The sequence below is a fragment of the Ascaphus truei genome, chromosome 20 (assembly GCF_040206685.1).
Source record: "Ascaphus truei isolate aAscTru1 chromosome 20, aAscTru1.hap1, whole genome shotgun sequence".
Classification (NCBI taxonomy): Eukaryota; Metazoa; Chordata; class Amphibia; order Anura; family Ascaphidae; genus Ascaphus; species Ascaphus truei.
This window is the reverse complement of record NC_134502.1, coordinates 13,049,360-13,075,471: the sequence shown is the minus strand read 5'-3', so window position 1 is coordinate 13,075,471 and position 26,112 is coordinate 13,049,360. Positions and strand designations below refer to the sequence as shown.

At 46.1% G+C, this 26,112-nt stretch overlaps 1 protein-coding gene across 5 annotated transcripts in view; it reads right to left on the bottom strand.

Moving 5' to 3' along the window:
• BRD4 (bromodomain containing 4) overlaps positions 1-26,112 on the bottom strand; it is a 71,189-nt gene that overhangs the window by 22,955 nt on the left and 22,122 nt on the right. For 4 of the 5 annotated variants that reach the window (XM_075577285.1, XM_075577284.1, XM_075577287.1 and 1 more), the window contains exons 3-8: positions 25,431-25,568; positions 24,320-24,455; positions 23,936-24,016; positions 18,873-19,093; positions 16,042-16,446; positions 15,571-15,699 (exon numbers count right to left, since the gene is read on the bottom strand). In XM_075577285.1, the coding sequence (XP_075433400.1) occupies positions 15,571-15,699; positions 16,042-16,446; positions 18,873-19,093; positions 23,936-24,016; positions 24,320-24,455; positions 25,431-25,568 (1,110 nt within the window). The remainder of the gene's footprint in view (positions 1-15,570; positions 15,700-16,041; positions 16,447-18,872; positions 19,094-23,935; positions 24,017-24,319; positions 24,456-25,430; positions 25,569-26,112) is intronic. The other variant, XM_075577288.1, reaches the window with a different exon arrangement.

The following is a 26,112-nucleotide window of genomic DNA, read 5'->3' as shown; positions in this document are numbered from 1 at the left end:
GTAATATTGAATACATGTCCCCGCCCCCTCGCTTCTGGCACATCTCCCCGGGCTCCCACCTCTGCTGGATGTAGTGCAGGCGAGATTTGTCTCTGTGTGTGTGTGTGTGTGTCTCCCCCCCACTGCCGGAACATGTTCCCAGCCTCCCCCCCCCCCCCACTGGCAGAACATCTCCCCGCGCTGTTGTGGCATGTCCCCTCGCTGCCGGCACATCTCCTCTCCTCGCCCCCCCCCCCCTCCCGTTGGTACATCTCCCCTCGCTGGTGGCACATTTTCCCGTCACCCCCCTCCCCGTTGGTAAATCTCCCCCTGCTAGCTGGCATGCCCCCTCTGCCACATCTCCCCCCACACATCTCACACAGCCCCGATTCAGGCAAGGACACGCCCCCTCCCTTAGTAGCCACGCCCCCCGCTCCTGCTCTAACAGATTTGTTGGACAGCCGAGGGAAACTTAGAATGTCCATAATTTGGGAGGTGAGTCACATTGGAAGCACAAAATAGTTGCGTTGACCTACAAATCCGCAGCAGAATGAACAGTGAAAGTTTTGTTGTGCTTCGTGGTGCCGTTTCTGAGATTTCCATGCTTCGGACATACAAACAAACAGACAGACAGACGGAATCCAACTTAGAATTATAGTGTATATATATGTGTGGTGGGTGTTGGAGTTTGAGCTATATGTGAATGTTAAAATAAGATACACCCCTTCCAAGGTTCCACTAGCGCAAAAACACAAATGCATGCCCATGTTCGCTCCCGTATGGCTTACTGCAACTTTTTTTCTGGCCTCCCAGCCTCATACCGCTCTCTCCTTTACAGTCCATTCAAAATGCTGCTGCCCGAATCATCTCCTGCTTGTGGAGTCGCATATCTGCCTCCAACTTTATGAACACTCCTATTAAGGCTCAACACTACTCTGCACCTCCATATATCAACTGTGATGTCTCGTTACACCCCCAGTAATCTCTTGCGCTCAAGTAAAGATGGTCTTATCTTGGCATCTTTGACCTCTGCCGTCCTCTACTATCTAAACACTTTTCACGAAAACTCTCCCTACCTATGGAAAGCTCTTCCACTCAATGTTCATCAAGCACCTTCACGTTCCACATTCAAAACTCAGCTTAAAAAACACCTCTTAAAAGAAGCATTGTCTTAAACTTCCTACGCTACGGCCACGGACAACACATGCACTTGACATCCTGACGGCACTCCTAATAACGCACTTTCCACTCCTAATGTGCCTGAAAGCCTCCCAAGATAACATTTAGATTGTAAACTCTTCCGACAGGGTCTTCTTTTGCCTTGTGTTGTAATTTAATTGCTGCACTTATTCAGTTTCTAAATTAATTGACTGTGTATTGTAATGTTGTAGAATGCTGCACAGATTGTTGACGCTATGTAAATACGATAATGGACATACATACACGTCTTTGTGCACGTGTGTGTGTGTGTATACAGTATATTGTTTATTGTTGGGGGAGTGTACACATGTGCGTGCGTGTCAGCACACAAATATAACTATATATACACATAACTATAGTGAATATATCACCATCTTCAGCCTTGATCGATCCACTGCTGGATGAAGGGGGCCTGGTCCCACCAAATGATCTTCCAGGTACATCGGCTGCAAGCCTCTCCTCCACCAATTTTCTGATTTCATCGTCCCGTCTTACTTTTGGTCGTCCTTGGTCTTTTAATCTCTCTTGGAATTCAGTTGCATATCATTTTTGGCCAACAATGCTCATTTCTTCTTGCGATGTGTCTGGCCCACTGCCATTTTAATTTCTTTCCCCTTGTGATGTCACAAATACTTTTTGTGGGTGGGGGTATGGACACAAATACAGTGTCTTCGGGGGAAACAAGCGACCTGTTCATTTTTCATCATATCTTGTATATTTCTCACTCAAGCCCCATCAAAATTTGCAAAATTATAGGTCCAATACGTAGGTTAACACTATATAAAAATGGACACTGTAGACAATAAACTGTTAATTAAATTGATCTCACAGTATTATGTCAACAAGTGCCAGATACACACATGCACTCTACCCGTCAGACACTGCAATCATAAGTCTGTCTTGATGACGGAATTCACAGGTGCTACAGAAATTGCAGTCTGAAGAGCGACTTGCTCGTGTGTGCTGTGTGTCTGCAGCTCATGTTCTTGGCTCAACACAACAACGCCCACAACGCGCAACCGATGGCGACCCTTGAAACTACCCGCAGCATCAATTTTATGCTGAAACCATCCTGTCATAGGAAAGATTTTAGATAAGAGTTTTGGATCATAATTCTTGCTCTGCTTCAAGCCCTTTATAAACGTGCTTATCTTTATCGCTAGACACCATTTTGTAAATACTGTATGCACTTGAAGTCACCAATCCCTAAAGAATATTTATTAGATTATCAAATAATTCCTAAATTAAATATTCTTTGACAGATATATAATTGCTCAAATTTCTCATGAAAATGTAGTGATTTTTTAGCAAGATATGCCAAAAAATAAAAAGGGCACTCTTATTCCTGAATAGTGTACACACACACGTTGGTCAGGAAAGGAGGGCAAAGAGAGCGGGGGGGGGAGAAAGAGAGAGCGGGTTGGGGAAGAAAGAGAGAGCGCGGGGGGAAGAAAGAGAGAGAGCGGGGGAAGAAAGAGAGAGAGAGAGCGGGGGGGGGGGAAGAAAGAGCGCGGGGGGGGAGAAGAAAGAGCGCGGGGGGAGAAGAGCGCGGGGGGACGGGAAGAAAGAGCGCGGGGGTGACGAAGAAGAGAGAGAGGTGGGGGAAAGAGAGAGAGAGAGGTGGGGGAAAGAGAGAGAGAGAGGTGGGGGAAAGAGAGAGAGAGAGGTGGGGGAAAGAGAGAGAGAGAGGTGGGGGAAAGAGAGAGAGAGAGGTGGGGGAAAGAGAGAGAGAGAGGTGGGGGAAAGAGAGAGAGAGAGGTGGGGGAAAGAGAGAGAGAGAGGTGGGGGAAAGAGAGAGAGAGAGGTGGGGGAAAGAGAGAGAGAGAGGTGGGGGAAAGAGAGAGAGAGAGGTGGGGGAAAGAGAGAGAGAGAGGTGGGGGAAAGAGAGAGAGAGAGGTGGGGGAAAGAGAGAGAGAGAGGTGGGGGAAAGAGAGAGAGAGAGGTGGGGGAAAGAGAGAGAGAGAGGTGGGAGAAAGAGAGAGAGAGAGGTGGGGGAAAGAGAGAGAGAGGTGAGGGAGAGAGAGAGGTGGGGGAAAGAGAGAGGTGGGGGAAAGAGAGAGAGAGGTGGGGGAAAGAGAGAGAGAGGTGGGGGAAAGAGAGAGAGAGGTGGGGGAAAGAGAGAGAGAGAGGTGGGGGAAAGAGAGAGAGAGAGGTGGGGGAAAGAGAGAGAGAGGTGGGGGAAAGAGAGAGAGAGGTGGGGGAAAGAGAGAGAAGGGTGGGAGAGAGAGAGAAGGGTGGGAGAAAGAGAGAGAAGGGTGGGAGAAAGAGAGAGAGAAGGGTGGGAGAGAGAGAGAGAGCAGGGTGGGAAGAAAAAGAAGAGAGGTGGGAGAAGGAGAAAGAGGTGGGAGAAGGAGAGAGGTGGGAGAAGGAGAAGAGAGGTGAGAGAAAGAGAGAGGGGTGGGAGAAAGAGAGAGGGGTGGGAGAAGAGAGAGAGAGGGGTGGGAGAAAGAGAGAGAGGGGTGGGAGAAAGAGAGAGAGAGAGAGAGAGAGGGGTGGGAGAAAGAGAGAGAGAGAGGGGTGGGAGAAAGAGAGAGAGAGAGAGAGAGAGGGGTGGGAGAAAGAGAGAGAGAGGGGTGGGAGAAAGAGAGAGAGAGAGAGGGGTGGGAGAAGAGAGAGAGAGAGAGGGGTGGGAGAAGAGAGAGAGAGAGAGGGTGGGAGAAAGAGAGAGAGAGGGGTGGGAGAAGAGAGAGAGAGAGGGGTGGGAGAAAGAGAGAGAGAGAGGGGTGGGAGAAAGAGAGAGAGAGAGGGGTGGGAGAAAGAGAGAGAGGGGTGGGGGGGAGAGAGAAGGGGGTGGGAGAGAGAGAGGGGTGGGGAGAGAGAGATGGGTGGGGGGAGAGAGAAGAGGGGTGGAGGAGAGAGAGGGGTGGGGAGAGAGAGAGAGGGGTGGGGGGAGAGAGGGGTGGGGGAGAGGAGGGGTGGGGAGAAAGAGAGGTGGGGGAGAGAGAGGGGTGGGGAGAGGAGGGGTGGGGAAGAGAGGGTGGGGGAGAGAGAGAGAGGGGTGGGGAGAGGGGTGGGGGAGAGAGAGGGGTGGGGGAGGAGAGGGGATGGGGAGAGAGAGAGGGGTGGGGGAGAGAGAGAGGGGTGGGGGAGAGAGAGAGGGGTGGGGGAGAGAGAGAGAGAGAGAGAGGGGTGGGGGAGAGAGGGGTGGGGGAGCGAGAGAGAGGAGTGGGGGAGAGAGGGGTGGGGGAGCGAGAGAGAGGAGTGGGGGAGAGAGAGAGGGGTGGGGGAGAGAGAGAGGGGTGGGGGAGAGAGAGAGGGGTGGGGGAGAGAGGGGTGGGGGAGCGAGAGAGAGGGGGGTGGGGGAGAAAGAAAGAGAGGGGTGGGAGAAAGAGAGAGAGGGATGGGAGAAAGAGAGGGGGGAGGAAGAAAGAGAGGGGAGAAAGATAGAGGGAGGGGAGAAAGAGATAGAGGGGGAGAGAACGAGAGAGACAGGGGGGGTAAGAGAGAGGGGGTGAAAGAGAGAGAGGGGGTGAAAGAGAGGGGGTGTGAAAAGAGAGAGGGGTAAAAGAGAGAGAGGGGGGAGAAAGCGATAGAGAGAGAGGGGAGAAAGCGATAGAGAGAGAGGGAGAAAGCGATAGAGAGAGGGGGGGAGAAAGCAATAGAGAGGGGGGGAGAAAGCAGGAGGGAGGGAGAAGCTAGAGGGAGGGAGAAAGCTAGAGGGAGGGAGAAAGCTAGAGGGGGAGGAAAAAAAAGGGAGAGAGATAGAATTCTATAAATTTGGGGAGGGAGCAGTAGTTTGTGGACCATGCCTGGTTCCGTGTGTGCGCGTATATATAGATATCCATCTCTGTGTGTCTATGTATATATGTGTGTGTATGTAGTATTCACCCCCTACAAATAACGTCACATTTTGTTGAATTACAAAGAATGTATGGATGGTTTATAAAAAATAAAAAAAACACTTTTAATTCTAAACTACAAAGCTGTAGTGGTTAAACAGAGCACTGTAATATTGGGAAGAGGTTAAATGTCAAATGATATGTTCAAAATTAAACTTATTAGTTGCATTAAGTTTTCAACCCCTTAAATTGCAGTTCAAGCAATATCCTACATGTGTTTTTAATGTATCAGTTCTGTACTATGAGAAAATACTGCATTAAAAAAAAATTGTAAGGACATTTTTTATGTATTTAAAACAGCAACCTGAACTGCAGTTTTAAGTCAGTACTCGGTAGAAGCCTGTTTTGCAGCAATTACTGCTATGAGTCTTTTTGGATCGGTCTCTACTAGCTGTGCACAGTAGGATGGTGACCGTTTTGCCCATTCTCCACGATAAAATTGATCCAGTTCTGATTGTTGTTTGTTGGGGATAGTCGATGGTCAGCAATCTTCAAATCTCACCATAAATGTTCAATTGGGTTAAAGTCAGGACTTTGACTGGGCCACTCAAGAACATTCATTATCTTCATTATCTTCTTGTTCAAGCACTCTGTGGCTTCGGCTTTGTGCTTCGGGTCATTGTCCTGCTGAAATGTGAATTTCCTTCCCAGTTTCAGCCTTAGCTGAACTCAAACAAGTTTCCCTCAAGGATACGACTGTAATTTACACCATCCATTCTCCCCTCTATCCTGACAAGCTTCCCAGTCCTTGCTGAAGAGGAGCATCGCCATAATATGATGTTGCCACCACCATGCCTGATAGTTGGGATGGTGTTGACTGGGTGATGTTCAGGGCTTGCGCCAAAAGTAACCCTTGGAATTTAGACCGAAAAGCTAAATTTTGTCATGTCTGACCACAAACCTTTTCCCACATGTCTGCAGTATCATCTATATGCTTTTTCACAAACTCCATACTGTACATGATTAAAAGAGTCTTTCAGTAATGGCTTCCTTCTTGCCACCCCCGTCCCTACAGGCCAGCTTTGTGTAGGGACCAGCTTATTGTTGTTATGTGAAGACTGACTCCCATCTCAGACAGAACTTCGTAGATCTCTCAAGGTCATTGCTGGCGTCAGACTGATATACCAAACCATGACGTAGTAGGTAAAAATCGGAACACAGCAAAAATGGTAAAGAAAAAATGTGGAAATCCAGCACAACTCAAAAATAAAAATAAAATTATACTTATTGTGCAGCTCAAAAGGGGATAACAGATGGAAGAACGCACCTACAAGTTTCATGCGTGAGCACTTTATCAATCTACCACTTCGTGGATTTTCTCTACAACGGAATGCACGTCCTGGATCAGCTGGATTGTCCTGAGGGAGGCTAACAGGTGGCTTAAGCCCTGATTTAAGTTACCCTGCCCTACAACACCATTTAGTATACTGTATGTTATTCAGAGGATATTATTGTATGCCATGCTGTGTGGTTAGCTGACGGACACTGCTAGGTATATTCCTCTTTAGTACAAATACACACAAACTGGTTTCATTGTGGACAATCAACACAGCATCCTTGACTTATATGGATTTTTATGGATACCTAGAACAAATTCTCTATAGAGTTAACGTGATTTTGAGCACCAGTACACAAACCACTTCTCAATGATATTCCAAACCAGTTTCCTGCTTAACCGGCTGCTCATTTTGGGAGGGAGACCTGATCTGGGTGGTATGATGCATCTTCCACTTCTTAATGATGGACGTCACTTTGCTGAGAGGGATAATCAGCGCCTTTGACAATTTTCTTGTACCCTTCTCCTACTCTCTACCACTTTATCCCCGACTTGTTTTCGAAAGCTAATTGGTCTTCATGGTTGCTTTGTTGGATCAGTATGTGAATTGCAACTTGAAAGTCTTTATATACCCAAGGTTAATGGTCTACAAGTTAAACCACTTTGATTACACAGGCTGAAACTATTTCACTAATTTTGTGACCTTTCAAACAATTAATTTGCACCGGACATGATTTAGGGCTGCAGTAGCAACGGGGTTGAATACTTTTGCAAACCAGTACATTTCATTTTGTACATTTCCTTTGCCGACATTTAACCTCCTACTACTACAACAGTGTTCCTTCCGTTTAACCTCTATAGCTTTGTAGCTTAGAAAAAAAAAAATATATATATATATATATATATATATATATATATTTAAAAACAAAAACAAAAAAAAAAACTGTGCATACATTATTTGTAGTTCAACAAAATGTTACATTATTTGTAGGGGGTCAAAACACGTGTATGTGTACAGTATGTAGGTACATACGTGTACACATACGTGCGAATCCAGTGGAGTATAATTTGTCAAACGATGCTGATTTCTTCCCGCGATATGTCCGACACACGGCAATTTTAATTTCTTCACCCCATCACAGACTTTTGTTTGGTTTCCAACTCATTCACTCGTTTTCCTGTCTCCGGGTAATACCCATCATACATCTCACCATATTTCTTTGCATTGTCTGAAGCTTCTGTATTTCATTGTATTTAGGGTCCAAGGTTCATATACATTCGGGAGTACGGGCACAATACACTGGTCTAAAATGTTCTACTTGAGGCAGAGTGGAAGGTTCTCTTGTTTCTTCAAAATGCTCCATCACATTTTCATGCTCTTATTGATTTCATTCAAAAGGTTCCCATCCAATGTGATTTCCTGGCCAAGGTAGATAATCTTCAACGTCTTCTAGTTCTATTCCATTTATTTCCATCTGTGGGGGCTTGACACATTTGTTGATCACCTTGGTCTTGCCGAGATTCATATGGAGGCCTACATTCTTACTTGCTTTGGAGAGTTCTTCAAATTGCTGCTGGAGGTCTTCTGGACTTGTGGCAAAAATAATGTCATCTGCGTAAGTAAAATCGTAGGTGACTCAAATATAATTTCATGTACATGTCCACAACACTCTTGATAAATGCACGGTCTTGTTGATCCATCGTCGGGTTTGAGTGCGATGATTTGCTTCTTGCAAACCATAAGTCGTTGCTTTGTCTTCTAGTCTGGCTCCTCCAGGCATAGTGAGGATGACTTCACTTTCAGATGTAATTTGCAGCAAGCCAATTGGTGACCACTCCTTGCATCAAACCGGTTATCTAGACCTGGAAACGCCGCCATCAGCTGCCACTGCAACCCTGCTGTGCACTCAATTCATGCCCGTATTGTTCTTGGAAAATGCGAGCGAGATTGCCACATTTTTAATGTTGAATATATTGCACATTACATGCCTATGTACTATGTCTTGACTTTCCTTTCTTTGAGCAAGTCACAAAAGACAACAAGGAGGGATTTCATGCAGAGTTCATTCTGATTCCACTCCCAATTTGGATATTGGTTTGCGCTCTACCAACAATAGAAATCTTATATACCTTAGAACAGGGGTGTGCCAAGTGGGGGCGCACTCCCGAGGGGGAGGGGGGGCACAGCGGCTACAGAGGTCCTGCACTCTCTCTCCCCATCCCCCCAGGCATTTAAATTAAATGCCGGGGAACCGTGCGAGGCCTCTGCAGCTTCTCCTACCTGGTCTTCGGTGACGGTGAGGTGCAGGGGGGGGATGTGTGTGGTGTGCAGGGGGGGTAATGTGTGTTATGTGGAGGATGAGTATTACGTGTGAAGGGGAGAGATGAGGGTGAGAGAGGGGGAGTCTCGCAACGGCCGCAGACACTGAGGGGAGGCAATTGAAACTGTTGCCCTGAGACCCAGGAAAGCAGTCTACGGCCCTATCTGGTATGACCATCCTCATAGCTCCCCCAGCACCTCTCATCACCCTCATATATCTTGGGGGTGGTGATATGATGATGATCTGTAGGGGGGGGGGGGAGAGAGAAGATATGATGATGATGGGTGCTGGGGAAAGATGATGATGATGATGATGATTTTACCCATGCGGTGCGAATCTGTATTCTTTGGAGCAGTTTGGCCCTTCTCACTTTACAAGTTGTGCAGGCCTGGGATAAGACATGTTCAACACTGCAAAAGCTGAAAAACTGAAACAGCAGGCTATAAACTAAATGAGGTCTAGATATATTTTGACCATCAGGGAAATATTGCACTTTCTTGACTAATGAGGAAGAAAGCCTTGTAAAAACAAGACTTTTAGAAAGCCGTTCATCAGGAATACAACAGTTTTGTCCAAAACGACAACACAGAAGCAGTCGACTGCTCACAGGAAACTGGATCTCAATGCTGTGGCTCGTTCAGGCATACCACGAGGTCTACTAGGTCAGTGTGATCAAACAGACGGCAAGCGTCGTTGCTACCAGGGCGCATGCTGTAGTAGAAGCACAAGCCTCTCACACTAGAAAAGAGGCAGTCATGAAGTTAGAAAGAGATTGTATTCAAGAGGAGCAGAAGGCCGCCACTGCAGGTAGGAAAGCCAAGTTAGAAGAGGAGAAACAGAGCTGCTGCTCTTGCATGTACAAGGACAAAGTTAGATGTCCGTTTAGATGCACTAGGCAGGAGAAGGAAGCGGCTACAGCCAAGGCCCTTTAAACAGATTAACAATAAGAAAGCGGGGAGAACCGGAGTAGACGCAGAAGATCATGTCCAGCATACCAGAGACTATATACTAAAACATTCCAGCACCAGAATAACCTGGTAATTCAAGAACAGATGCTGAAACAATAATAATAAAAAAAAAGTATGTGAGTTAAGCAGCACTCCACCACAGTAGGTTATTTAAGTAAATAAATGACTGATCTGGAGCACGGAAACAGAGAGGGACCCCTGGCCCGCTCAAAACAATAACCAATTAATGTAGTGGTTCCCAGCACTCAGTATGAAAAAAATCAGATAGAGGCATCAATAAAGAAATAATGATATATTCAAGAAAATTGCATTACATAAGCCAACCCTATTCGGGGCTAGGAAAGAACTTTACATGGTAACAAGGGTTAAACAATAAGTTACAAGTCTGGAGAGGGAGAAACATGGAGGAAATACAAAGGGAACAAAAACCGTGGTGGGGGGGAGGGGGGAAAGGAAGGATAAAAGGGAGGGGAGGAAAAAGAACAACGTATAACAAACGCTCAGGTCAAGGTGATAAAATATAGGGGGGCAACGAACGTTGCAGGGACCAAAATTCCCCTTCTTCAGACCCGTTCCCACAGACTAAAATAGTCTGTGGTACTTCCCTTTATAATATACCTCCACCCAAACACCTCACACAGTCAACGTTTAACTGAAAATCAAACTACACATAAATGTTTAAATAATCAAGTTAACCATAAAACTCAGGCAATTGCACAGATCGCTAAGTGCAACCAAAAGTAAACTGACAACTAGTCTAATATCAGCTGACAGGACTATTCTCTCTTATTAGAGCACAAAACTGCACATCAGGTTAACCATAAAACTCAGGAGAGTGTACCGATCCACAGGTAAAACCTAAAATAAACTGACACTAATATTCTGTTAGCTGAAAGATTATTCTCTCTCATTAGGGCACAATTCTGCACAAATACTCTTTACAGAAAAGCCTGAACCGGAATGTCACAGGAACCCTCGAGGAAAGAACAGCAATCTATACTGACTAGCAGCACAAATTGGAGGGTTTATATTGTCTTTCCTTCCCTCCTCCTAGACTTTTCTTGAATATATCATTATGTCTTTATTGATGCCTCTATCTGATTTTTTCATACCGAGTGCTGGGAACCACTACATCAAATGTAGTCTCCACTTGAAGTAGATGTTGCATCTCCCAACAGAAACCAGTCCAATGCAAATTCTACCATTCAATACCAGTGATCTACATACCCCCAGGTGGTGAATATAAATAAATAAATATATATAAATATATATTATTATTTTTTACCAGATTGGGCTCCAGCAAAAAAAAAAAAAGACAGCACACTGCATGTAGTCTTCAGACAAAAAACTGTATTATATATGTATATTTATTTCAGAATCTTGTTCTGCATAACTAGAACAAACACTTAAGTATGTCTGTTAGATTTCCTTAACTTTGTTTCACCTCATTAATTCCTTAGACTGCAGTTTCTCTCTCACTAACTCTCTCCCCTCTCTCTTCTTAGTCTGGCCCCCTTATCTGGATTTTTCTCCCTCTTGTGGGGGGGTATAACAGGAAATGTGCAAGCTGTTGGCCTTGGGAGGGGGGGGGGGGAGATGAGTGTCATGTATCATATCTTTTCTTTTTTTGCTTAGACTGCTATAATATATGCCAACTTGTATAACAAGTAACTATTGTGATAGCCGAGACAGCATGTCCCAATGTTGTAAGACATCATGAGATTGTGACGTTATGCATTCCCGCCTCTTGCTTAGGTGATAAAATAGAGACTGTTTAGGACTCGGACCTCGGTGCCCATATTATTCAGACTCGGGTTTAACTTGTATACATTTGTGTCATAGATAAACAATAAAATATCAGCCTCTGACAGATTGCTACCCTAAAGTATGAGGGGGAGCTTTTATTTATATGTATGTACAGTTAGGTCCGGAAATAATTGTACACTGACAATTGTCATCATTTTGGCTCTGTATGCCACCACAATGGATTTGAAATGCAACAACCGAGATGCAATAGAAGTTCAGACTTTCAGCTTTAATTCAAGGGATTGAACAAAAATATCGTATGAAACATTTAGGAATTGCAACCATTTTCATACACAGTCCCCTTATTTCAGTGGCTCAAATGTAATTGGACAAATTAACACAATCATAAATAAAATGTTCATTCTTCATACTTTGTCGAGAATCCTTTGCAGGCAATGACTGCTTGAAGTCTGGAACGCATGGACATCACCAAACGCTGGGTTTCCTCCTTTGTGATGCTTTGCCGGGCCTTTACTGTAGCTGTCTTCAGTTGTTGGTTGTTCGTGGGTCTTTCTGCCTTAAGTTTTGTCTTCAGCAAGTGAAATGCATGCTCGATCGGGTTGAGATCAGGTGATTGACTCGCCCATTGCAGAATATTCCACTTCTTTGCCTTAAAAAACCTCCTAGGTTGCTTTTGCAGTATGTTTTGGGTCATTGTCCATCTGTAAAGTGACACACCGTCCAATCAACTTCGCTGAATTTGACTGAATCCGAGCAGACAATATATCCCTCTTCACTTCAGAATTCACATCCGGCTGCTTCTGTCTTATCAATAAACATTAGTGACCCAGTGCCATTGTAAGCCATGCATGCCCATGCATCACACTGCCTGCACCGTGTTTTACAGATGATGTGGTATGCTTCGGATCAGGAGCCATTCCAAGCCTTCTCCATACTTTTTTCTTCCCATCATTCTGGTACAGGTTGATCTTAGTTTCATCTGTCCAAGGAATGCTGTTCCAGAACTGGGCTGGCTTTTTTTAGATATTGTTTGGCAAAGTCTAATCTGGCCTTTCTATTCTTGAGGTTTATGAATGGTTTGCTCCTTGTGGTGAACCCTCTGTATTTGCTCTCGTGAAGTCTTCTCTTTATGGTAGACTTGGATAATGATATGCCTACCTCCTGGAGAGTGTTCTTCACTTGGCTGGTTGTTGTGAAGGGGTTTTTCTTTACAATGGAAAGGATCCTACAATCATCCACTACTGTTGTCTTCCGTGGACATCCAGGACTTTTTGTGTTGCAGAGCTCACCAGTGCGCTCTCTTTCTCAGAATGTACCAAACTGTTGATTTGGCCACTCCTAATGTTCCTGCTATCTCTCTGATGGATTTTTTAATTTTGTATTTTTTTTTTGCAGCCTAAGGATGCCCTGTTTCACTTGCATTGAGAGCTCCTTTGACTGCATGTTGTGGGTTCACAGCAACAGCTTCCAAATGCAAATGCCACACCTGGAATCAACTCCAGATCGCTTACCTGCTTAATTGATGATGAAATAATGAAGGAATAGCCCACACCTGTCCATGAAACAACTTGAGAGTCAATTGTCCAATTACTTTTGGTCCCTTGAAAAAGAGGGGGCTACATATTCAAGAGATGTAATTCCTAAACCCTTCCTCCAATTTGAATGTGAATACCCTCAAATTAAAGCTGGTGGGCTGCACTTTAAGCCCATACTCATTATTTAACTGTAACATGAATTTATTTTGGTACACAGCCGAAATAATAAAACTTGTATCGGTGTCCAATTATTTCCGGACCTAACTGTATGTCTATTTATATAGCGCCATTAATGTACATAGCGCTGCACAGCAGTAATACACATGACAATCATATTAAACAAATAACACAAAGGGGAGAAGTGCTTCAGACAGAAAAGTAACATTTAGGAAAAGGAGTCCCTTCACCGAAGAGCTTACAATCGAATTATTTCTTCCACACAGGCATACAGATGCACTACATCTTGCAATCCAGGTTTGTGGAGATGACCGCAGTAAAAGATCCTGCCTTAAGATATGCCTGTTTAAAGTATACCCCCACCCCCCAAGGGACAGCCTGAGAGAACAGCAAGGGTCTATGCTATCCTGAATGATTTAAGTAACAGATCATTGGCCAGTTAAGAGTTTTGATTTATTTGACATAAAAGGGAACACTTCTCCCCATACACCAAGAACAAGTGCAGGACCGATCGAGACAGGGAGAAGATAAAAACATTACATGTTAGAGACAGTAGATGGCAGAACCAAGCTACCCCTCCCTTCACTAACTAGATACCAGACAATAGGAGCGAGATTCCTACACCTGATGCAACATGTCATCATCCCCACAGAAAGGCCATAGCTGATCACATCCCACCTTTAGATCAAGACGCTCAGATTTTACTTCAGCTCAGTAAGGACATATTGAGGGAACACAGAGAGTGTCAGTAATGGTAGGTAAAGTCTGCATTGGCAAAGTGCATAAACCTGACACTGTCGGTACCTCACTACAAAACGTGCTAGAGAATGGCACTAAAAGACCTCTTCAAATGCCAAAAGGAGACAGGGGCGAAGCCTCGTCAACATGTTCTGGGACCGTTGGAGGCGTACCTCACAACACTTTAGAGTCGCCACTTACGGACATTCAAGTGGATGATCTCATCCATCTCACTGAAAGACAAGCAAGTCGAACAGGACAAGTAGCCAGTGGGACTGATTGAACCATTCCCAGTGGAGATGGGAAGGTCCGTAAGATCTAGAGGTAAAGGTAGCAAGACAGGACAGAGAAAACCTTCGTGAGACCCATCACCAAGACAGTACTGCTTATGTCTCATGAAGATAAGGACGCATGAATAGACTTTTCCCTGGATTATTATGCAATATGCTATGTAGTCGTTTAACACATTACAGAAAATAGCAGTATCTTACAGATATCCTGTATTGACAGTGATTTATTGTTTTTCTAATGTTTTGTTGCCATTTAGTGAGGTATCCCAAAAGTAGCCTAAAAATCAATTTATATGGTTTTTAAAGAATTTGTGTGTTTTCTGCAGCCTTAGGCTGAGATTATAGCAGGGTCGCGCGTGCCTCTCGCCTGAGCGATGGGTGAACTCTGATCCCAGCGATTGGGGAGGCGTGGCGGACGCATCACCAGGCTGGTTCGCCCTCGTTGGCTAAACTGCTAACGTGACGAGGCCGCCGCGCGAAAGGACAAAATAGTATGTCTTTACAGAAAACTGCCGCGCGGTCGCTCTGCATCGCTGTCGCGTGCACTATGGGCGGCCTCATAGGGTTTCTGCCTGTTCATGTCAAGTCGGCCTTAGTCTACAGCTGAGCAGACAGTTTCCAGGTCAGATGCTGCAGAAGCATTGAGTTATGCTGGTTTACGCTCGGATTCTAATCTGTACTGGTTGCAGCCTAGAAATGCAAGATCTTTAAACCTCTATGCAACTAATATATAGAAGAGACCATTGCTTCAACTAAGGCATGTGAAGGTACCCTGTTCTTACCAACTAGGTTTTAATACATATTTGCAGTTCAGCAGATCATACAAGGAAGGGGGTGAAGTGCTTACCCTACACACTGTGTGTCCGTGCAGTGCGTGCCTATACAAGGTGTATATCAGGCCTGGCAAGGTACACTGTGGGTGTGGTGTGTGCATCTACACTGTGTGCAGAGTATATTAGGCCTGCCAAACACAGCCTGGGAAACTGGTATTTGCCTCTACATTGTGTGTGCGCCACTACACTGTGTGCAGTGCGTGTGCACCACTACACTGTGTGTGGTGCGTGCACAGTGCGTGTGCTCCTCTACACTGTGTGCGCGATGCGTGTGCCCCTCTACACTGTGTGCGCCTCTACACTGGGTCCGCGGTGTGTTTCTACACTGTGTGCGCTGTGCGTCTCTACACTGTGTGCAGTGCATGTGCGCATCTAAACTGCGTGTGCGTCTCTACACTGTGTGCGCGCCTCTACACTGTGTGTGTGGTGCGTCTTTACACTGTGCGCAGTGCGTTTGCACCTACACTGTTTGCGTAGTGTCTCTATACAATGTATTGTGTGTGTATATATACACACACACTCTGTATATTATATATATGCATGTAAACACACACACACTTATATTCACACACATATTGAACCCCCCAAAGCTGAAGGTGAGAAATAGGGGAAGATCCTACCCCTTAGTCCCGCCCCCTGCATGTTACCTGCAGCTTGCGGGCCATGGCCACCACCTCGTGGTCAGGGGGGTTGTACTTGTAGCAGTTGGAGAACATGAGCCGCACGTCCGAGGCAAAGTCCTGAGGATCCCGGTACTCCCGGTTCTCCAGCTTCAACTGCGGGCAGCAGAAAAGATGGCCGCCGCTCACAAAGATGTTCTGTGGTCTAGCAGTGGGATATGTCTGTGGTGTTTGCAGCCCCCCTCTCTGCTCATCTTAATGAGATGTCCTGAGGTCTAGTGGTGTATATTTGTATATATTTCATAATCTGTACACACTGCCCCTGTCCTCCCCTTGATGTTCCTCAGCTCTATATATCCATATGGTCTAACAGTGTATATATACCTGTATATCACCCCCCCCATCTTCTCACCTATATGTTCCTCAGGTCCACGAGATGCTATCTGGTCTTACATTACACACACACACACACCTGTGTATCACACCATATCTTCTCACCTTTATGGTGCTCAGGTCCATCGGATGCTTGATGATCTCGCAGTAGTCATGCAGCCCCAGGGTATCCACGTCCACGGGTTTATAAAACGGCCAGGCGTACGCGGTGTGCTTCTTGGCGAGCATCTCCCGCACAATACCGGCGCAGTGCCTCAGGTGCTCCGTCGTCTTGCTGCTGCCCTTCTCTGGGGTCAATGAAGGCGGCGGTGGAGGGTGCGTCGGGGGAGGGGCAGGCAGCTGGGAGTCGGGCACCTCTGTCTTCTTTGCTGGCCGGGCCTGGCGCCCGCCCTCACGCTGTGTGGTGGCCCTGGGGGGTTTGGGGTCACTCGGGAGGGGGGAGGACTCATGGAGAGGGTCGTGGGCAGTGGGAGTCGTGGTATCTGCTTTCCTCTTCACCCCTTTCTTTGTCTAGTTGGGAAGGGACAAAAAAAAAAAAAAGAGTCAGCAGCAGTCCCAGCCTCCCTCCCACACTCACACGCTGCTATACCAACTATACACAGCAGAGATACAGCGCGGGCAGCAGCAGTCCCAGCCTCCCTCCCACACTCACACGCTGCTATACCAACTATACACAGCAGAGATACAGCGCGGGCAGCAGCAGTCCCAGCCTCCCTCCCACACTCACACGCTGCTATACCAACTATACACAGCAGAGATACAGCGCGGGCAGCAGCAGTCCCAGCCTCCCTCCCACACTCACACGCTGCTATACCAACTATACACAGCAGAGATACAGCGCGGGCAGCAGCAGTCCCAGCCTCCCTCCCACACTCACACGCTGCTATACCAACTATACACAGCAGAGATACAGCGCGGGCAGCAGCAGTCCCAGCCTCCCTCCCACACTCACACGCTGCTATACCAACTATACACAACAGAGATACAGCGCGGGCAGCAGCAGTCCCAGCCTCCCTCCCACACTCACACGCTGCTATACCAACTATACACAGCAGAGATACAGCGCGGGCAGCAGCAGTCCCAGCCTCCCTCCCACACTCACACGCTGCTATACCAACTATACACAGCAGAGATACAGCGCGGGCAGCAGCAGTGCCACCCTCCCTCCCACACTCACACGCTGCTATACCAACTATACACAGCAGAGATACAGCACGGGCAGCAGCAGTGCCACCCTCCCTCCCACACACACGCTGCTATACCAACTATACACAGCAGAGATACAGCGCGGGCAGCAGCAGTCCCAGCCTCCCTCCCACACTCACACGCTGCTATACCAACTATACACAGCAGAGATACAGCGCGGGCAGCAGCAGTGCCACCCTCCCTCCCACACTCACACGCTGCTATACCAACTATACACAGCAGAGATACAGCGCGGGCAGCAGCAGTCCCACCCTCCCTCCCACACTTACACGCTGCTATACCAACTATACACAGCAGAGATACAGCGCGGGCAGCAGCAGTCCCAGCCTCCCTCCCACACTCACACGCTGCTATACCAACTATACACAGCAGAGATACAGCGCGGGCAGCAGCAGTCCCAGCCTCCCTCCCACACTCACACGCTGCTATACCAACTATACACAGCAGAGATACAGCGCGGGCAGCAGCAGTCCCAGCCTCCCTCCCACACTCACACGCTGCTATACCAACTATACACAGCAGAGATACAGCGCGGGCAGCAGCAGTGCCACCCTCCCTCCCACACTCACACGCTGCTATACCAACTATACACAGCAGAGATACAGCGCGGGCAGCAGCAGTCCCACCCTCCCTCCCACACTTACACGCTGCTATACCAACTATACACAGCAGAGATACAGCGCGGGCAGCAGCAGTGCCACCCTCCCTCCCACACTCACACGCTGCTATACCAACTATACACAGCAGAGATACAGCGCGGGCAGCAGCAGTGCCACCCTCCCTCCCACACTCACACGCTGCTATACCAACTATACACAGCAGAGATACAGCGCGGGCAGCAGCAGTCCCAGCCTCCCTCCCACACTCACACGCTGCTATACCAACTATACACAGCAGAGATACAGCGCGGGCAGCAGCAGTGCCAGCCTCCCTCCCACACTCACACGCTGCTATACCAACTATACACAGCAGAGATACAGCGCGGGCAGCAGCAGTCCCAGCCTCCCTCCCACACTCACACGCTGCTATACCAACTATACACAGCAGAGATACAGCGCGGGCAGCAGCAGTCCCAGCCTCCCTCCCACACTCACACGCTGCTATACCAACTATACACAGCAGAGATACAGCGCGGGCAGCAGCAGTGCCACCCTCCCTCCCACACTCACACGCTGCTATACCAACTATACACAGCAGAGATACAGCGCGGGCAGCAGCAGTGCCACCCTCCCTCCCACACTCACACGCTGCTATACCAACTATACACAGCAGAGATACAGCGCGGGCAGCAGCAGTGCCACCCTCCCTCCCACACTCACACGCTGCTATACCAACTATACACAGCAGAGATACAGCGCGGGCAGCAGCAGTGCCACCCTCCCTCCCACACTCACACGCTGCTATACCAACTATACACAGCAGAGATACAGCGCGGGCAGCAGCAGTGCCACCCTCCCTCCCACACTCACACGCTGCTATACCAACTATACACAGCAGAGATACAGCGCGGGCAGCAGCAGTGCCACCCTCCCTCTCCACACACTACTACACCGTGACAGGTATACACAGCACAGGTACAGAGATGGCAGTGGCAGCCTCCTCTTCAAACAAAATGCTACACCCTTTATACACAGCTAATTTACCAATGTAAAATTGTTGGCGAGAGGCGGCCATTCTGAAAAATGATCGCAAAACAAAAAGAAAAAACACACATGGCCACCCCTTCTTACCTTGACAGGTTGGGCAGCAGTGGGGATGACGGGTGGGTGATTCTGCAGAGGCTGAGGGGCCAGAGCGGGTGGCAATGTGGGCACCACCAGGTCCTGTGTGACAGCGGGAGGGTAAGAGAGTGGCGCCTGGGTGATAGCAGGGGGGCGGGGAGGAGGCACCCGTGGAGGGGTGGGAGCTCGCGTCACCACAGGGGGAGCAGGGGTCACTGGCTTGGAGATTGCTGTGGAGAAAGACGGTATGTACTGGTTAAAGGATTGGGGCAGACAAGCCGAGCTAGCATAATTGTACCAAGCCATATAGATCGGTGTGTGCATGGACGTCTAGGTGTGGGCACGAGAGCGTAGGGAGTAGACAGCCAATCTAGCAACATTATACCAAGTGGTATGTGTGTGTGTGTGTGTGTGTGTGTGTGTGTGTGTGTGTGTGTGTGTGTGTGTGTGTATATATATATAAGTGTGTGTGTGTGTGTGTATATATATATAAGTGTGTGTGTGTATGTAAGTGTACGCAAGTATGTATGTCTTTATTTACATAGCGCCATTAATGTACATAGCGCTTCACAGCAGTAATAAAAGTGACAATCATATAAATAATACATAAAGGGAGAAGTGTTTCAGACATAAAAGTAACATTTAGGAAAAGGAATCACTGCTCTGAAGAGCTTACAATCTAATTGGTTGGTAGGAAGAACGTACAGAAACGGTAGGAGGACATTCTGGTAAGTGTGTCTGCAAGGGGCCAAGGTTAATGTGTGAGGTGTTAATTAACAACCACAGTGCTATTCATATGCTTCCTTAATTAAGTGTGTTTTAAGGTGGGTCTTAAAGGTGGATAGAGAGGGTGCTAGTTGGATATTGAGGGGAAGGGCATTCCAGAGGTGTGGGGCAGTCAGTGAGAAAGGTTTAAGGTGGGAGAGGGCTTCAGATACAAGAGGGGTAGAGAGAAGACATCCTTGAGCAGAACGCAAGAGTCGGGATGGTGCATAGCGAGAAATTAAGGCTGAGATATAAGGAGGGGCAGAAGAGAGTAAAGGTTTAAAAGTGAGGAGGAGAATCGAGTGTGATATACAGGATTTGATAGGAAGCCATGAAAGCGATTTCAGCAGGGGAGACGCTGAGACAGATTTCGGAAAGAGTAGAGTGATTCTGGCAGCAGCATTTAGGATATAATGTAGGGGAGACAGGTGAGATGCAGGAAGGCCGGACAGCAGTCAAGACGGGAGAGAATGAGGGCCTGAGTCACAGTTTTAGCAGTCGAGCAACAGAGAAAAGGGCGTATCTTGGTAATATTGCAGAGGAAAAATCGACAGTTTTTTGCTACCTTTTGAATGTGGGAAGAGAATGAGAGAGAGGAGTCGATGTATGTGTGTATGTGCATCTGTATCTGTGTGAATGCATATGCATCTGTATGTGTGTGAATGTATGTGTGTGAATGTGAATGTATGCGAGTGTATGAATGTATCTGTATACACACACACACACACACACACACACACACACACACACACACACACACACACACACACACACACACACACACACCTTTCATCAAGGCAAACGTGAATTTGCTGAATCAACCAAGACCTCTCTCAACAAGTGAAAAAGTACAAGTGACTGCAATATACCCTCCCCATACCCCGGGCTTTAGAAAAAGCCTGCGCAGATTCAGGGAGTGCATAGCACAGAACCGCTCTGCAATCACGGCATTTAAAGATCATCATAGCATATAAACTGTGTTCTCACAGTTCCTTGAACCAGGGCATCAGTTACCCTCACCAAGACATGATCATTGATCATATCCATCTACCGCTGAGAGGGGGCAATAAACCAACATCCTTTTGCGGCTTTTGGCTCATTTCATCTCAGTCTTGGAAACAGTTTTCCCTCAAAAGGGAATCACTTTCATGCTTCTTAACGAATTAATCTCTATTCTGTACATGTAAACTACACTGAAGCATACAGCTAATAGATCATTTACATCTACCTATTGACTAGATGAGAATGTAACTTGTTATATTGCAAGGTCCTTTTGTGCATGTGTGGTTAACACATGTGATCACACCTAATGATTTACAAAGACCTATAGATGAGAGTATAATGTATTTTCCTCTAATGTTTGTGTGGCTATTAATACGGCTTTATATCCACCATGTGTATACACCATCAGCCCTGGTTGATCCACTTCTGGATAAAGACCTCCCAAAGGATCTTCCAGGTACTACGGTTGCAAGCCTTGTGTCTGCCCGTTGCTTCAACACATTTTCTGATTTCATTCTCCCATCTTACTTTTGGTCGTTGTCTTGGTCTTTTAATCTCTTGGAATCCAGTCGAATATCATTTTGGCCAACGATGCTCATTTCTTCTTGCGGTATGTCTGGCCTACTGCCATTTTCATTTCTTCACCCTTGTGATGCCAGACTTGTTTGATTTCCAACCCATTCTTTCTCCCCATCTCTTCGGGTAATACCCAGCATACATCTCTCCATACTTTGCATTGTCTGAAGCTTCTACGTTATCTTCACATTTAGGCTCCACGGCGAGCAACGGCAGAATACACTGATGGAAAAGTTTCCTCTGATGCACAGTGGAAACTCTCCTTGAAATATTGTCCATTCCATCTTCATTCTTCTACCGATTTAATTTAAATGGTTCCCATCCATTGTTATTTGCCGGCCAAGGTAGACCATCTTCGACTTCTTCTAGTTCTATTCCATTCCATTTGTTTACATCTGTGAAGGCTTGACACATTTGTTGGAAATCACTTTGGTCTTGCCGAGATTCATATGGAGGCCTACATTTTTTGCTTTGGCAAGTTCTTCAATTTACTGCTGGAGGTCTTCTGGAATTGTGGTAAAAAAACAAAAACAAACAATATCATCTGCAAATCATAGGCGACTCAAATATAATTTAATGTAGACGATCTCACCTATTTATAAGTGCACCGTCTTATTGTTGATCCATCGTCTTGTTCGAGTGCAATGATTTGCCTATTCCCAACCAAAGCTTTGTCTTCTTTAAGTTTTTATCTTCAATAGCCTTCTTCACCATATCACAGTTACATGTTCTTACATTTTCAGGTTTAAATTTGCAGATTGTCTTGCATAGCTCTGCATATTCAATTTGTGTTTGGGTCTTGGAATTGCTTCATTTCCTGTCGTCTTCTCATTAATTGTTTTGTCTCATCAGAAATGTTCTTATTCTGGTTTATTCCTATCGACTCCTCCAGTTTTTTGGGGGGGGCTCTCTCTACAATCTTCATAATTGTTGTTAAAGTGGTCCCAAGCATTTGGAGCAAGCTGAAGCGATTTTTCAGTTCTAGTTCAACTTTGTTGCGCTTATTCTTGAGGCTAGTGATGTTTATGGTTTCTGTCTTCTTTTGAAATCGGGTTTCTTCTAATGTTGCATTCAGGTATAATTTGCAGCGAACCAATTGGTTATCACTCCTCGTGTCAAAATAGTTAACGACTATGCAGTCTTCAATCACGTGTTTCTTGTTAGTTGGGATATAGTCCATTTCATTCATGATACCACTGGATCCATTCCATGTCCATTTTCTATTTGGATTCTTCATGAAGAATGAATTCATGATGTGGAAGTTTTCCCATTCTGCAAATTCCACCAATCTGTGCCCACATTCATTCCTGTTACCGTAACCATACTTGCCAACTGATGCGTCAGATTTCTGCTGAGCACCAATCTTTGCATTGAAATATCCCATAAGGATCTAGGTGACAGTTTCCTTTGCTGTTAAGTTGGTTGATTTCATGGTAGAAGTCTTTCACCTCATTGTCTGAGTGACTTGATGTTGGAGCATACGCTTGGATTATTTGAAGCCTGTGTCTCTTTGTCAACTACATGATGATTCTGGCTGCTCTTTCTGATGAGCTTTCATACTCTACTATGTTGTTTCTCCATCTCTTGTTACCGATGAAGCCTACTCCACTGATTCTTCCATTATCTGCACCTCTGTAATAGAATAGGTGTCCACTTTTCAGCTTAATGAGGCCTTCATCTTTTCTTCTTACTTCACAAAGGTCAACAATATCCCATTTAATCTTTTCAAGTTTGTCTTCCAATTCTTGCATTGCTGCCGTGTGTGTGTGTGTGTGTGTGTGTGTAATGTATGTGTGTAATATGTATGTGTGTGTGTGTGTAATGTGTGTGTGTGTGTAATGTATGTGTGTGTGTGATGTATGTGTGATGTGATGTATGTGTGATGTGATGTATGTGTGTTGTGATGTGATGTATGTGTGTTGTGAGTCTGATGTATGTGTGTGTGTGTGTGATGTGATGGGTGTGTGATGTGATGTATGTGTGAGTGTGGTATGTGGGATGTATGGTAAATGTATATGTATATGCATATATGTATATATGTATATATATGTATATATATATATATATATATGTGTGTGTAAATACAACTGTAAGCTCATCTGCATGTCTTAGGCAGGTCTGCAACCCCGCCTTTCCCCATTATCACCCAGCACACAGCACTTCCACTGCAGCAAGGAATTCTGGGAAATGACATGCAAATGAGCACACAGTGCCACTTTTTGCTTCAAAAACCATTTTATATCTATATATATCTATATATATATAGATATATATATATAGATATATATATATATATCTCAGAGGTTTCCAACCTTTTTTTTGGTTAAGAAACCCTATGTGAAATTCTGAGGAACCCCAACCATCTCTAATAGCGCGTCTGAGATCAGATGCATTGTAAATTCTTCTCTATTTGGTACAATTTTGAAATTACCAGAAAATTGCAGGAAACCCTTTAGGAATGCCCCGGGAACTCAACACTGCTCTATACATATAAAAATACCTCCCCCTACAAAAACACACACACACACACACACACACACACACAAACACCAGTAACTATATACAGTATAAACAGAATTGGGCCACAGCTCCATAGCTCCCTGCATCTATATACACATTTCTGCCTTCACTCTGGAAAAAAGTCAGGCGGTTTGATCAGGTACGTGCAAACCAAGTATACCTACAAAAGCCAGCTGGCAGCCATATTAAAAAAACCATGGGTGACTTACGTGGGATTGGGGTCTTTGGGGAGTTCTTGTCCCCCTGCGTTCCAGATAGGACCCTGGTTCTCATCGGGGTGATAGCGGCATCTGCAGGAGAAACACAAGTTAACTGCAACTATTAAACACTACACCGCCTCCTTCAAACGTGTCCTCCCTCGCCTGCTCTCTCTCCCACCCCTGTCCTCACCTGGTTCCTTCTTGCCCCCACCCCATCTCTGCGCTCTTCACCTGCCTCCTTCCTTCACTCTTTTCCTCACACTTACGCTCTCCTCCCCTGGCTCTCCTCTTCCGTTTCTACCCGCTCTAACCTGGCGCCTTCTTTGTTAATCCCCCTTCCTCTGGCTCCCTCCCCCTTCCACTGGCTCACACCACTGGTTCCCACTCTCTTACCTGGCTCCTTCCTGCCCCGGCCACGCCCCTTGCTCTGCACAATCAACAGCTCCGACTCTTCCTGGGGCATCTCTGAGATCTTCTGCAGGAAAAGCTTTTCCAGGGCCTCCGCCATCAACACTATATCATCCCCAGGCTGGCGAGAGGGAAATGTGTGAGTTTAGACAAATGTATTGCGCCAAAGGTAAACATCGCCGTTTCATAACTCAACCAGTCAAACCAATCAAGATGGCGTTGCATACAAAACACACACACACACACACACACACACACACACACAGTTTTTGTATGCATCACCTCCTCCAGGAAGCAATGCAGGTGAATCTCAGCAGGTGCATATGAAACACCTATTAGGCCTAGATAAATGGCTAGTGAGTGCTCCAAAGTGCGCCGCTCGTGTTGTCAACAACACATCACATTAATCAGCGCCCCATGTGATGACATCAATGATACTCAGCACAAGTCGTGACAATATACTACATTATGTTCATTATAATTGTTGCACAACCCCATTGCCAAAAGCAAGAGTTATAAATATGTAATAATACCTATGCAATCACTTTCCTATATACACGTGCACATCAAAGAGAGCTGGTGTTTTGTTAGGCGCGCACGGGGGGGGGGGGGGGGCGCTTTGCCGGCTACCCCTCCCCCCCAGTCGTCTGCTCTGTCACTATGTGTAGCGACACACACAGACACACATCCCTGCTATTAGCTCCAATGCATCCGACAAGCCACGCCCCCGTCCGCCTCCGTCTCTCCTTACTGAGCAGCACAAACACACAGTGATTTTTTTATTATATCATTATACAGCAACACTAACAAAAGGTCCTCAAGAGGACCTGGAACTTTGATGTGGCAATAATATAATAAACATCCCTTGATTTTGCAATGGAAAAGATGTGCTTACAGTTTTTGTTCTGTGAACATACACAACTCAAAAAAAAAAAAAAGTTATGTTCCGTGATACCACCCCAATGTTATTGATTTTCACACGTTGAGTACCCCAACCTTCACTTTTGGACAGAGATGTGGCTGGGCCTGAAAGGCTAGATCTGTCTATTACACAGCACCACCTCCATTGTGTATAAGCCTCACGCACGCATCTCACCTTGTTGTAAATGTAGCAATTTGTAAACATGGTGTTGAAGTCCTGGATACATTCCTGCGCGTTCAAGTAATAATGTGTCTCCAAGCGCTTCTTGATGGTGCCCATGTCCATCGGGATCTTAATGATCTTGTAATAGTCCTATAAAATGGGAGGGAACATACAGACTGATAGGACGCATGGGGGACACAGGTCCCATTAGTGTCACGCAGCAAGGGGAGGGACAGATTCCATGGGGTATACATATTTTTGTGTCACCGAATCACCCTGCAGGGAAAGGGATAGACTCCATGTGACATGGATCCTTTCCGTATGTCACGGCATTACTAGATGTTAATCAGGTCAGTGGAACTTTGCATATAGGATAATGAGGACCGAGCTTACTAGAAATAAATAGGATCAAAAGCAACAGTTTTGCATTGCATGGGATTTCCATTATTTAGTAGGGTCAGTGGGATAAAAGGGCGACTCCGGACAGACACCCAATAACGCTAAAAAAAACAAAAAAAAGCACAAATAGATCACCCCACTACTAGCAGAAAGTAAGGCTATATTTGATGATCATAGACAGCCCCTTATCACACACAATGCATCTTCCACTAAATCCATTTAATTCTAGGATCCTGAATATCTCCTCTTATCGCACACAAGTTAGCCTTCACTAACCCTATTAACATATAGGACT